The 14,646-nt window shown below is 37.7% G+C and overlaps 2 protein-coding genes across 4 annotated transcripts in view; one reads left to right on the top strand and one right to left on the bottom strand.

Moving 5' to 3' along the window:
* Positions 1-14,646, top strand: part of RNGTT (RNA guanylyltransferase and 5'-phosphatase) — a 250,178-nt gene that overhangs the window by 151,960 nt on the left and 83,572 nt on the right. The gene's annotated exons all lie outside the window — the stretch shown is intronic.
* LOC115854835 (methylglutaconyl-CoA hydratase, mitochondrial-like) lies at positions 6,931-8,054 on the bottom strand. The gene is given in 1 exon segment (XM_060283947.2): positions 6,931-8,054. A coding segment is annotated over 1 exon segment (786 nt). The 5' UTR covers positions 7,987-8,054; the 3' UTR covers positions 6,931-7,200.

Raw genomic sequence — 14,646 nt, 5'->3', positions numbered from 1 at the left:
TAAGCTTAGCACAGGGCCTTGCACACTGAAGGTCTCAGTAAGTAACAACTATAATTATTATGGTTTTCGTGGCTTTGTAACCGTCAGCACTAATTTATAGTAATACAGTCGACCCTTGAACAGCACAGGTTTGAACTGCTAAGATCCACTGATATGTGGCTTTTTGACTTCGCTGAGGGTCAGTGCCCCTAATCTCTGTATTGTTCAAGGGTCAACTGTATATCATTACATATAGATGTGTGTGTACACACATATGCATTAAATATACACATGTATGTACATACTCAGGTCTCTATTTGTAGCAACTCATTTCTAACTACTCAGAAAGTTATTTAGCCCTTAGAAGATTGTTTTGTGACTGTGTGATCGAAGGAAAAGGGTTAGGTTATCTTGAGGGATATTTCATCCGGAGCTTGGAAAATTAGGTCTTCCACAGTAGTACATGCTTTTCTGGCATCCAGATAACTCCTCTCTGCTAATTGTGTCAGTCAGTCTCTATCCTCTCCTCTGACTATCTGCCTCTTTTTCTCCCTCTTTTCTTACATGTAGACATACATTGACTATATACATTCTGACAGATTTATACTTTTTAACTCTCTTATCTGTCATTAACATTAAATTTCAATATTTCATACAAGGCAATTCATTTTTTCTTCTTTTTAAGACATGCTGCATTTTGGAAATATGCTTTGGTCATTCAGTGTATTCAACTGATTTAGACTGAACAAATGTTAGTTAAGTACATACATTATTTTATTTAATCCTCAAAACATTTCTGTGGAGTTAAGTCATAACCCGTTTGCCCAACAAAATAATGAGGCTACAGAGGAGTTAAATGAGTTGCCTGAAGTTACACAGGAAACAAGCACCACAGTTGGGAATCAGACATATAGTGTGATTTCCAGCCACCCTTTCCACAGCACCATAACAGCCTGAACAAAAAGGACCTAGAAATCTTCATCTATGAGTCAACTATCTCAGGGTAGATTACTTCCACAAATCTTATCCATTCTGTAGTGATTTTTAGTTGACTCAACTTCAGAATGACCATTCCTGCCCTTGTAACCCTCCTTGTTAACTGGCAGAGTGGGAGAAAATAAAAGATTACAGGTCTTTGAGAAGAGAAAGAATAAGTGTTAAAGTTGGGAAGGTATCAAGTAAGTGGAGGGCTGGATAGTTTTAGCAAGGAATGAGAAGGAAAGCTAAGGATGTATGTATAGAAATACAGATGAATTGAAAGATGGAGAAACTTGTACCTCAAGACTGGATCTTCTCCACTCAATGAGAAATAAAAGTGGTTTTTGGAGTGAGAAGTAAAGGGATGGTCTGGGGAGATTTAGAAAAAGGAGGAGGTCTGGAACAGTCTTTGTGGGATTCAAGAAGAGAAAAATGTTTGAAGTTGTTGAGAGACTTGTATCTTAGGAATGGATATTTTTGGGGCTTTCTAAAACATAGAACGTACCTTTTAGACCTTTTTTTAAAATTTTTATTTTATTTATTTATTTTTGGCTGTGTTGGGTCTTCGTTGCTGCACGTGGGCCCTCTCTAGCTGTGGCGAGCGGGGGCCACTCTTAGTTGCAGTGCGCGGGCTTCTCATTGTGGTGGCTTCTCTTGTTGCGGATCATGGGCTTTAGGTGCACGGGCTTCAGTAGTTGCGGCATGCAAGCTCAGTAGTTGTGGCTCGCGGCCTCTAGAGCACAGGCTCAGTAGTTGTGGCACACGGGCTTAGTTGCTTCGTGGCATGTGGGATCTTCCCGGACCAGGGATCAAACCTGTGTCCCCTGCACTGGCAGGCAGATTCTTATACACTGCGCCACCAGGGAAGCCCTAAACCATTTTTAAGTGTACAAATCCGTGACCTTAAGTACATTCCCAGTGTTGTGCAACCATAACCACTGTCAATTTCCAGAATTTTTTCATCATTTCAAACAGAAACTTTGTACCCATTAAACAATAACTCCCTGTTCCTGTCTCACCTTGGTCTCTGGTAACCGCTATTCTACTTTCTGTCTTTTTGAATTTGACTTTGCTACATACCTCATATAAGTGGAATATATAATAGCTGTCCTTTTGTGACTGGCTTATTTCACTTAGCATAATGTTTTCAGAGTTCATCCATGTTGCAGCATGTCAGCATTCCATTCCTTTTTAAGACTGAATAATATTCCATAAACAAGATATATACCACATTATGTTTTTCAATTGTTGATGGGCATATGGATTGTTTCTACCTTTTGGCTATTGTGAATAATGCTGCTATGACATTGGTGACAAGGAATGGGTTTTAAAACTACATCTTAAAAAAACCGTATGAAATAACTATGTGCTTATACTTCCACACTGCTTAATTCTTTCTGAAAGCCTGGTTAATTTATTTGAGGAAAAAGGTAATGTTGTTTGACTACCCCTCATGGATTTGCTGAGCACATTCTAAGGTTGTAATGACCATAACCCACTTCAAGAATTCACATCAGTCACTTAATAGAGTGGAAAACATGAATGGAAAAGTATTGTGATTATTAGATAACCTCCATCTTGCGTTTTGGAAATAATAGAATTAGTTTCACCGTAAGGACATGAGGGTCTTTCAGTCATTTATAAAATGTGGTCCTAGACAGCTTGGTAACATTTACTTTATATTCACGGCTTTAAGAAATGTTAAAATTATCATGCTTTATAGCACTGCCAGCACTATCTGGTGATGTCTTTCTTATGGATATCTCATGATTTCCTATTGTCAGCCCAGCATATGAGATTCTGGAACTTCGTCTTGAATATACTTAGACTAGATTATAGCTGTCACATTACTGAGGTTCAGCTGTCTCATGCATTATGTTAACATTTGTTAATTGATCAAGGCATATGTCAAGGGTAAATATAATGATTTATAAGCAAAATAATTGATGTGCAATATGGTATTCTGGTCATTTTTAAATTTGAAGTAATTAAAAACAATTCTGCTACTATATCATTAGTTATCAGTGTGTTTTGAACAGATATCAAAATAAAGAATAAAATGAATTGTTACAGTTCAAATTCTTTTATATGAGCTATTCAGCTAGGTAAGAATTTCCTTCAAGGGCTTTGCAAACTAAACCAGTCAGTAAGTTACTCTGTTTGAACAAAAGAATATACTGATTGAATTAAGGCAGGAATTGTCTGTTAACTCAAAATAGGCTCATTCATGTTTATAAGTAGAGTCATGAAAATGATAAAGAATTAACTACAGCAAGTCCCCTACATACGAACGAGTTCCATTCTGAGAGCGCATTTGAAGTCCAATTTGTTCGTAAGCCCAACAAAGTTAGCCTAGGTACCCAGCTAACACAGTTGGCTATATAGTTCTGTACTGTAATAGGTTTATAATACTTTTCACCCGAATAATACATAAAAAATGACCAAACACAAAAAAATAAAGAAAACATTTTAAATCTTACAGTACAGTACCTTGAAAAGTACAGTAGTACAGTACAACAGCTGGTATGCAGGGGCTGGCATCAAGTGAACAGGCAAGAAGAGTTACTGACTGGAGGAGGGAGAGGAGGTGGGATATGGTAGAGCTGAAGGATCGTCAGCAATAGGAGGCAGAGGGCAAGCTGCAATTTCACTCACGCCTGACTTGATGGAATGCACATTCACATCTTTGAAAGTTTGCAACTTGAAGGTTCCTATGTAGGGGACTTAACCATACTTTAAAAAAATAAAGATAGCTAATATGTACCTAGCAATGAAAAAATACTAACTCAATACCTACCAAAATCTATATTTAAAAAAAAAGGGATGCATATATAATATTTACTAGAGGAGTATTCAAATTAAAATTAATAGTAAAGAGAAGATCAATATAATGTATATTCTATCAGTGAGACACTTAGGCAGTTCTCTGTAGTTTTGGCAGTTCATGTGTCAGCAGTTTGTGGAGAGTTCTATGAAGCTGAAATTCAGATTTGAAGTAATTCTTTTCAGTGTGGAATATAACAGTCTCAGTCATTCTGGGGTCTGTGATTTAAAAAAAACATTTCTTTCTTTGATTGATCATAGCTATTATTGAAATAGCTGGTAACGTGACATGGTGCTATAATTTAGACAGAAAAAAATGGAATTGTGAATTATATCCACTCAGCTTAAATCTCCCTGTTTCTTGTCTCCACAGTATCTTTTGTACTTTTTCTGCAGAAATGGCCCCATAGCATAATGTTCCTACATTTTCCCAGGGGAAAAGGAGGATGTCACAGAGTCTTGTCTGAAGTATACAAGGGGAACTTGTACAACAAAAATATAGGGAAAAAATAAAATAAGTTTCAGAATTTCCCAATACAGGAAATGAAAGTTTTATTCATTTATTTTATTTATTAATCTTTTAACAAATGTGCTTTACATATACATCTTGGAGTCAAGGAGGTGAAAATTTATGGATATGATGATGATTCATGTAATTTCAGATGTTTAGATTTGAGGCTAATCCCTACATAAATCATTCTCCCCTCTCTTCTTTTGTAGGTTAAAAGTAAGCTATAGAATAATTCTTATGACCAGTAGATAATAAACCAGGTGGGGAGCTATATGTGTTTGATGATTTCCCTGTTAAAAACCACCTTTCAGACTTTTTGCTTCATGTTTACACAAGCAGGTCTTAAAATAATAAACCAACTCTCCATTTAGAATGATCAGGGTGGGTTGATTTAGAATTATGTGTAGGCCCAGTTTGTGATATGGCCTGTGAACATTTGTACTTTCCTTTTTTAATATATTTAGCAAAACTTTGAAGATGAAGTTTGTACATTATTTTTTACAGCTTTATTGAGGAGTATTTGATATATGATAACCTGCACTTAGTTAAAGTGTGCAATTTGATTTTTAAGTGTGAAATCACCACTCCCGGAATAAGATGATGACCATGTCCATCAGCCGCCGGCCCCCTCCCCCCAAAATTTCCTCCTGCCCCTTGTTAATCCCTCCCTCCCTCTCTCCTCCCGCACCCTTCACTCCCTTTTCTGGCAACCACTGCTTTGGGGTATTCATTTTCTAGAATCTTATGTAGATGAAAACATACACTGTATGTGTCTGTGGTGGTCTTCCCCCACCCCCCCTTCTTTCAACATTAGATTCATCCATGTTGTTACATGTATCAGTAGTTTGTTTCTTTTTATTGCTGAGCAGCCTGTTGTTGTATAGATATATCGCAATTTACTTATCCGTTCACCTGTGTATGGATGGACATTTGAGATGTCTTCAATCTTTGGCTATTATAAATAAAGCTGCTGTGAGACTAGGAAACAAGTCTTCTCGTATACATATGCTTTCATTTGTCTTGAAATGGGACTGGCCATTTTTTTCTCCAAAGGATCAGATAGTAAATATGTTAGTCTTTATTGGCTCCAGGTGGTAGGCTGGGGTAGTGGTAGGACTTCATTTGTTTCCCTTCTCTCAGGTACCATCTTATCTTGGCTGGGACTGGAAAATTTGTCTATACATTTTTAATGCACTTATGTTCCTTTTTTTGTTTTTTTTAATTTTACTGCCTTTCTATTTAAAACCATTATGCCCAGATATGTGAGTTCTGTGTTTTCATATTATATTTATGCCATAGAATTTGTAGCTCTAGTACTAAGAAGAGGATGAGTGACTTGTGGATTCCCTAGAAGCTCATCTCTTAAAATACTCATCTATTTTTACAGGAATATTAAAATATGTTAATATACCAATTAATATTGTATCCCTCATTTAGGAGTCACTCTTACTCTCTCACTGATTGCTTATGTTGGTTTTTTTCTTTGGACTTTTTATATTAAGACCTTTTATAGTATGAAGTATACATACAGAAAAGTACATAAAACATAAATGTACAGCTTACTGAAATTTCATGGAACCAACATACATTTAACTACTACTCAGAACAAAAAAAAATCATATTGCCAGCACCCTAGATGCCTCCAGCATGCTATTTCTCATTCACAAATTTCTCTCTCCCACCAAAGATAGCCATTATCTGTAAGTTTGTGATTTTTACTTCCTTGCTCTTTTTTATACTTTTGTTACTTAGGTATGCAATTCTAAACACTAGGGTTTGGTTTTGCCTGGTTTTGAACCTTACATAAATTCAACCCTATGTTCTTTTATATTTGGCTTCATGTCTCCTTTACACAATCTTAATATAATCTGGGACAGTACCTCACTTTCACTTTTCATGATCTTGACAATTTTTTTTTTTTTTTGCGGTACGCGGGCCTCGCACTGTTGTGGCCTCTCCCGTTGCGGAGCACAGGCTCTGGACGCGCAGGCTCAGCGGCCATGGCTCACGGGCCCAGCCGCTCCGCGGCATGTGGGATCCTCCCGGACCAGGGCACGAACCCGTGTCCCCTGTATCGGCAGGCAGACTCTCAACCACTGCGACACCAGGGAAGCCCGATCTTGACACTTTTTGAAGACTACTAGTTATTATATAGAACGCCCCTTAGTGTGATCTTTTGGGGGGGTGTATTTTTAGGAAGGCACACCACGAAAGCAACAGTGTGCTCTTCTAGGTGCATTATGTTGGGGGTGGGAGCTCATGTTGGTAATTTTGATTATTTGGTTAAGTGAGTCTGCTGGATTTTAAAGTTGCTATGTTTATGATTAGTAAGTGTTTTCTGGGTTGAAATTTTGGGACTAGGCAGATGTCAGGTTTCTCATCCTACCTTCCTCTTGTAGTTTTAGTATTTTTCAATGGTTTTTGCCTGCAACAATCGTTACTGTGGTGTTTTTCAATTTCAATTAGGCAAATATTTCAAATATGGTGAATTTCAATTTCCTTCATTCTTTTTTTTTTTTGGTACATGGAAATAATTTTATTTTCATACTGTAGCACAGGAGACATACAATCAATATTTTTTCCTAGCGTGTGCAATATATAAATTATTCACATTAAAAAATTTAAGAACAGAAAGCCTCGTATGCAGGAGGTATTTAAAAATGTATACCTAATTTTGAATTGGCGTTTTTGACAGTATACACTATTAGCTTTATAAATCTGAATGAAAATGACGATACACCTTTGAACAAGTACACATAGGGGTCCACTCCAGATACTTAATTCAGTATATGGATAACTCGCTCTTCACTTTGGTCGCTGGGATTCCAGATGCTGAGGCATATGTGAATCTGAAAGATACTTCCAGAAGTATATTTATTACACTGGCGTTTTAAAGATTTCTCTTTCTTCTACTCTCCTTTATAACGAGGGGTCCTTTTCTCTTTAAAAGCAGGAAGACCTTCAAGTCTGTCTTTCGTTGGAATAGTCTGAGCATAACAAGCTTCTTCTATGGCTAATCCTGTTACTAAATCGACCTCCATCCCTTGCTTAATTGCTAATTTTGCCACTCTCATTGCAACAGGTCCCTGAGGTAAAAACTCTCTTGCTAGGTCCAAGGCCTTTCTATAGGCAGCATCCCCCTCCTGGTTCTGTTCCAGAACATGGCTGATCAAGCCCACTGCTTTGGCTGCTTGGCCATCGAGCACACGTGCAGAGAAGATGAGCTCTTTGGCCAGGGACATCCCAATGGCACGTGGCAGTCACTGCGTGCCCCCTCCACCAGGAATAATTGCCAACTTTGTTTCAGCCAGGCCCATTTTTGCAGAAGAAGCTGCTACTCTTATATCACATGCTAAAGCCATTTCAAGTCCACCACCTAAAGCGAGTCCATCTATTGCTGCAGTGGTTGGCACTGGAAGATTAGCGATTTCATTAATCACTGCTCTTATTTTGGAGACAAAAGGACCAACTTCACTGGAATTCATTTTGACTCTTTCCTTAAGCTCAGCACCAGCACAGAATATCCCTGGGACTTCACTTCTTACTATGATGGTCCGTACTTTCTTATCAGATTTTAAAGCATCCACAGCTTTTGAAAGCATTTTTATAAGATTTGTACTCAGTGAATTTTTGGTATAAGCTCTGTTTATTCCAAGCACCACAGTTCCTCGGTTCTCCTCTTCCAGATACCGCATCCGCAGCTCGTCCTCCGTCTTCACCTCAGAGCTGTCGCCCCTCCGCCAGGCCGCACCCCCGACCGTGGGTGTCCAGCCCCGAGCCCAGGTCGCCGGGTCGACCCGCGGGACCGTCCAGGAGCCGGATAGCCTCCACCCAGGGCCGAGCCGCGCACAGCAAGCGGCCACCAAGCGAACGCGGCCGGCCTACAAGATACCCGAGGCCCCGGGTGCCGCTGCGGCCGCCGCCGCCGCCATGTTGACTGTTTCTCCTTCATTCTTTTTCAGTGCATTAATAGGGATTGAAATGGAAAAAACCACTGTCCCCTCTTCCTCATATACTTATTTATATTATTAAGGATTTAGGAATATTTTACTCCATGGGTTATAATACAGCACTATGATTTTATTTTGCTGTTTTGGCTTTGGTCCTTGGGAACGCCTTCAGTTCAACATCTGTGTCTTTTTGGCATGCTCTCATCACTTTTCCATTATCTCCTTACTTCCCAGTACCACAAGATGTTCCAGGCTCTTCTTATACTTTTCCCCCGTCAGTCCAGAAATCAGCCCTTTCTCCAAAGAGCCCAGGTGTTTTTGTTTTTTGGGTTTTTTTTTTTTTTGCGGTACGCGGGCCTCTCACTGCTGTGGCCTCTCCCGTTGTGGATGGCCTCTCCTGTTGCAGAGCACAGGCTTCGGACGCGCAGGCTCAGCGGCCATGGCTCACAGGCCCAGCCGCTCCGCGGCATGTGGGATCTTCCCGGACCGGGACACGAACCCGCGTCCCCTGCATCGGCAGGCGGACTCTCAACCACTGCACCACCAGGGAAGCCCTGTTTTTGTTTTCTAATTGGTGAAGATTGATGGTTGGAAACACGGATCTAGGTCCTCCGCACGGTTGTTGCTGCTGGGTGTCATTACAGACCCTCTCAGTTGTCAGAGCTAGGAATGTATTTGTTTCTACCGGCACACAGATTCTTCATTTAACCATCTGATCGTTGTTGTTGGTGGTGGTGGTTTTTCATTTTTTTCATGAAAGTCTAGAGCATTTTGTTATTCCTATACCAGGGTTTAGAAAGCAAATCAGAAAAGTGTAGGCTATGAAAAGTCTGTAAGGATAATAATAAACTCACTCATTTGCTAATTCAAGTTTCATCTGGGGCTAATGGCATATGCTGCTTTTACCTACATTCTACTAGAAGTCTCAAAGAATAATGTAGGCCTTCTCAGTAATGTACATTTTCTCACATTCAGAAGGGCCCTAGTGATCCCATATTAGATGCATTTACTTTCTCTTTTTTTCTAGTATGAAATATACTGGATGTAGTCTGCTCTTTGGAGAATTTGCTCATTGGCTTCGAAGTGGGATTTTATTTGTCAGTCAGTATTCATGATACTGAAAGTTTTTTCAAAGTATTTTTGCAGTTGAAAAGTGTATCAGTTAGTGGGTAATGTAATTAGGGCTTGTAGACAGAACAGTTAATTTTGAGTTATGTAGCTTATTTTTAGAAAGATCCCCTTTGCCTTTTTTTAACTTTTAATTTGAAATAATTATACACTCAATTTCCTTTTAAAGCAATTTTTTGTAAGCCTGATATATCGTCAGTGAATGATGGTGAATGAGGTTCTTTTAATTAATCTTTCTATTACCTGCCAAGTTTTAATTTTACTTTATGTGAGAAAATTTTCTGGAAATAATTTTGCAGCTTTCTTTCCAGGATAGATATTTGTTAATATTTGTATTTGGGAAATTGAAGCAAAATGAACATTAGATTTGCCTATCTTTACTTTTGTCGAAAGCTCTGATAGATTTCCTTTCTTTTTTTCTTTTCCAGCAATGCCGCCATTTTTTTTCTAATATCTTTATTGGAGTATAATTGCTTTACAATGTTGTGTTAGCTTCTGCTGTATAACAAAGTGAATCAACTATAGGTATACATATATCCCCATATCTCCTCCCTCTTGTGTCTCCCTCCCACCCTCCCTATGCCACCCCTCTAGGTGGTCACAAAGCACCGAGCTGATCTCCCTGTGCTATGTGGCTGCTTCCCACTAGCTATCTGTTTTACATTTGGTAGTGTATATAAGTCCATGCCACCCTCTCAGTTCGTCCCAGCTTACCCGTCCCCCCTCCCCGTGTCCTGAAGTCCATTCTCTATGTCTGCCTCTTTATTCCTGTCCTGCCCTTAGGTTCTTCACAACCTTTTTTTTTTTTTTAGATTCCATATATATATATATATTAGCATATGGTATTTGTTTTACTCTTTCTGACTTACTTCAGTCTGTATGACAGACTCTAGGTCCATCCACCTCACTACAAATAACTCAATTTCGTTTCTTTTTATGGCTGAGTAATATTCCATTGTATATATGTGCCACATCTTCTTTATCCATTCATCTGTTGGTGGACAGTTAGGTTGCTTGCATGTCCTGGCAATTGTAAATAGTGCTGCAATGAACATTGTGGTACATGGCTCTTTTTGAATTATGGTTTTCTCAGGGTATATGCCCAGTAGTGGGATTGCTGGGTCGAATGGTAGTTCTATGTTTAGATTTTTAAGGAACCTCCATACTGTTCTCCATAGTGGCTCTATCAATTTACATTCCCACAAACAGTGCAAGAGGGTTCCCTTTTCTCCACAACCTCTCCAACATTTATTGTTTGTAGATTTTTTGATGATGGCCATTCTGACTGGTATGAGGTGATAACTCATTGTAGTTTAGTTTTGATTTGCATTTCTCTAATGATTAATGATGTTGAGCATTCTTTCATGTGTTTGCTGGCAATCTGTATATCTTCTTTGGAGAAATGTCTGTTTAGGTCTTCTGCCCATTTTTGGATTGGGTTGTTTGTTTTTTTGTATTGAGCTGCTTGGGCTGCGTGTAAATTTTGAAGATTAATCTTTTCTCAGTTGCTTCATTTGCAAATATTTTCTCCCATTCTGAGGGTTGTCTTTTTGCCTTGTTTATGGTTTCCTTTGCTGTGCAAAAGCTTTGAAGTTTCGTTAGGTTCCATTTGTTTGTTTTTATTTCCATTTCACTAGGAGGTGGGTCAAAAAGGATCTTGCTGTGATTTATGACATAGAGTGTTCTGCCTGTGTTTTCCTCTAAGAGTTTTATAGTGTCTATCCTTACATTTAGGTCTTTAATCCATTTTGAGTTTATTTTTGTGTATGGTGTTAGGGAGTGTTCTAATTTCATTCTTTTACATGTAGCTGTCCAGTTTTCCCAGCACCACTTATTGAAGAGGCTGTCTTTTCTCCATTGTATATTCTTGCCTCCTTTATCAAAAATCAGGTAACCATATGTGCGTGAGTTTATCTCTGGGCTCCCTATCCTGTTCCATTGATCTATATTTTTGTTTTTGTGCCAGTACCATACTGCAGCTTTGTAGTATAGTCTGAAGTCCGGGAGCCTGATTCCTCCAGCTCCATTTTTCTTTCTCAAGATTGCTTTGGCTATTCGGGATCTTTTGTGTTTCCATACAAATTGTGAAATTTTTTGTCCTAGTTCTGTGAAAAATGCCATTGGTAGTTTGATAGGGATTGCATGGAATCTGTAGATTGCTTTGGGTAGTATAGTTATTTGCACAGTGTTGATTCTTCCAATCCAAGAACATGGTATATCTCTCCATCTGTTTGTATCATCTTAAATTTCTTTCATCAGTTTCTTATAGTTTTCTGCATATAGGTCTTTTGTCTCCTTAGGTAGGTTTATTCCTAGGTGTTTTATTCTTTTTGTTGTAGTGGTAAATGGGAGTGTTTCCTTAATTTCTCTTTCAGGTTTTTCATCATTAGTGTATAGGAATGCAAGAGATTTCTGTGCATTAATTTTGTATCCTGCTACTTTACCAAATTAATTGATTAGCTCTAGTAGTTTTCTGGTAGCATCTTTAGGATTCTCTATGTATAGTATCATGTCATCTGCAAACAGTGACAGCTTTACTTCTTCTTTTCCTATTTGGATTCTTTTTATTTCTTTTTCTTCTCTGATTACTGTGGCTAGGACTTCCAAAACTATGTTGAATAATAGTGATGAGAGTGGACATCCTTGTCTTGTTCCTGATCTTTCAGTTTTTCACCATTGAGAATGATGTTGGCTGTGGGTTTGTCATATATGGCCTTTATTATGTTAAGGTAAGTTCCCTCTATGCCCACTTTCTGGAGGGTTTTTATCATAAATGGTGTTGAATTTGTAAAAAGCTTTTTCTATATCTATTGAGATGATCATATGGTTTTTCTCCTTCAGTTTGTTAATATGGTTTATCACGTTGATGGATTGGCATATATTGAAGAATCCTTGCATTCCTGGGATAAACTCCACTTGATCATGGTTTATGATCCTTTTAATGTGCTGTTGGATTCTGTTTGCTAGTATTTTGTTGAGGATTTTTGTGTCTATGTTCATCAGTGATATTGGCCTGTAGTTTTCTTTCTTTGTGACATCTGTGTCTGGTTTTGGTATCAGGGTGATGGTGGCCTCATAGAATGAGTTTGGGCGTGTTCCTTCCTCTGCAATTTTTTGGAAGAGTTTGAGAAGGATGGATGTTAGCTCTTCTCTAAATGTTTGATAGAATTCACCTGTGAATCCATCTGGTCCTGGGCTTTTGTTTGTTGGAAGATTTTTTTATTACAGTCTAAATTTCAGGGCTTGTGACTGGTCTGTTTATATTTTCTATCTCTTCCTGCTTCAGTCTTGGAAGGTTGTGATTTCCCAAGAATTTGTCTATTTTCTTCCAGGTTGTGCATTGTATTGGCATATGGTTGCTTGTAGTAGTCTCTCATGATCCTTTGTATTTCTGCAGTGTCAGTTGTTTCTTCTCCTTTTTCTTTCCTAATTCTGTTGATTTGAGTCTTCTCCCTTTTTTTCTTGATGAGTCTGGCTAATGGTTTATCAATTTTGTTTATCTTCTCAAAGAACCAGCTTTTAGTTTTATTGATCTTTGCTATTGTTTTCTTCATTTATTTCTGATCTGATCTTTATGATTTCTTTCCTTCTGCTAACTTTGGGGTTTTTTTGTTCTTGTTTCTCCAATACCTTTTTGTTTATTTGAGATGTTTCTTGTTTCTTGAGGTAGGATTGTACTGCTATAAACTTCCCTCTTAGAACTGCTTTCGCTGCATCCCATACGTTTTGGGTCGTCGTGTCTCCATTGTCATTTGTTTATAGGTATTTTTTTATTTCCTCTTTGATTTCTTCAGTGATCACTTCGTCATTAAGTAGTGTGTTGTTTAGCCTCCACGTGTTTGTATTTTTTACAGATCTTTTCCTGTAATTGATATCTAGTCTCATAGCGTTGTGGTCGAAAAGATACTTGATACGATTTCTATTTTCTTAAATTTACCAAGGCTAGATTTGTAACCCAAGATATGATCTATCCTGGAGAATGTTCCATGAGCACTTGAGAAAAATGTGTATTCTGTTGTTTTTGGATGGAATGTCCTATAAATATCAATTAAGTCCATCTTGTTTAATGTATCATTTAAAGCTTGTGTTTCCTTATTTATTTCATTTTGGATGATCTGTCCATTGGTGAAAGTGGGGTGTTAAAGTCCCCTACTATGATTGTGTTACTGTGGATCTCCTCTTTTATGGCTGTTAGCATTTGCCTTAAGTATTGAGGTGCTCCTATGTTTGGTGCATAAATATTTACAATCCTTATATCTTCTTCTTGGATTGATCCCTTGATCATTATGTAGTGTTCTTCTTTGTCTCTTGTAAAGTCTTTGTTTTTAAGTCTATTTTGTCTGATATGAGAATTGCTACTCCAGCTTTCTTTTGGTTTCCATTTGCGTGGAATATCTTTTTCCATCCCCTCACCTTCAATCTGTATGTGTCCCTACGTCTGACGTGGGTCTCTTGTAGACAGCATATATAGAGGTCTTGTTTTTGTATCCATTCAGCCAGTCTGTGTCTTTTGGTTGGAGTATTTAATCCATTTACATTTAAGGTAGTTATTGATATGTATGTTCCTATTACCATTTACTTAATTGTTTTGGATTTGTTTTTGTAGGTATTTTCCTTCTCTTGTGTTTCCTGCCTAGAGAAGTTCCTTTAGCAGTTGTTGTAACACTGGTTTAGTGGTGCTGAATTCTCTTAGCTTTTTCTCAGCAATGCCTTCTTACTCTAAAAATTTCTTTGGTAGCCATAGAAGCATTTAGTTACAAGCAAATTTTTTGGAAGTTATTAGCATTTGTATAAATGTTATATTAATGTTCACCTAATAGAAAGACAAAACAATTATCTGGTACTAAATGCGTCATGGTTTTTATTTTAACATATGCTTTTTATTTTAACATATATTTATAATGCATCTGTAAATGCTGAATTAATGCCTTTACCCTGGGGATTTAAAATGTGTGAATGCTATATTATATACAAATACCCTGTCATAATAAAATGGTGCCTATTGTTTGACAATAATTATGTATACAATTTGGCATAATAATTTTTTGAAAGGTAAAAGCATTTTAGGAAATGTTCCATCTTAGAAGTTGGAATTTGTGTTCTCAAAGTATTAATTATTTTACACATAACAAACACTTAAATTATGATACCTATGAAAACCCACTCAAACGAAGGTGGTAATGTAATTTATGTAAGGAATAATATGGACATGAATGAGAAAGAACAGTATTTAAAAAGCGAAATATATATATGCTGTGTAACTACCATATTTAAGAT

The sequence above is a fragment of the Globicephala melas genome, chromosome 14 (assembly GCF_963455315.2).
Source record: "Globicephala melas chromosome 14, mGloMel1.2, whole genome shotgun sequence".
Classification (NCBI taxonomy): Eukaryota; Metazoa; Chordata; class Mammalia; order Artiodactyla; family Delphinidae; genus Globicephala; species Globicephala melas.
The sequence above is the reverse complement of the archived record's forward strand: the minus strand, read 5'-3'. Positions and strand labels throughout refer to the sequence as shown.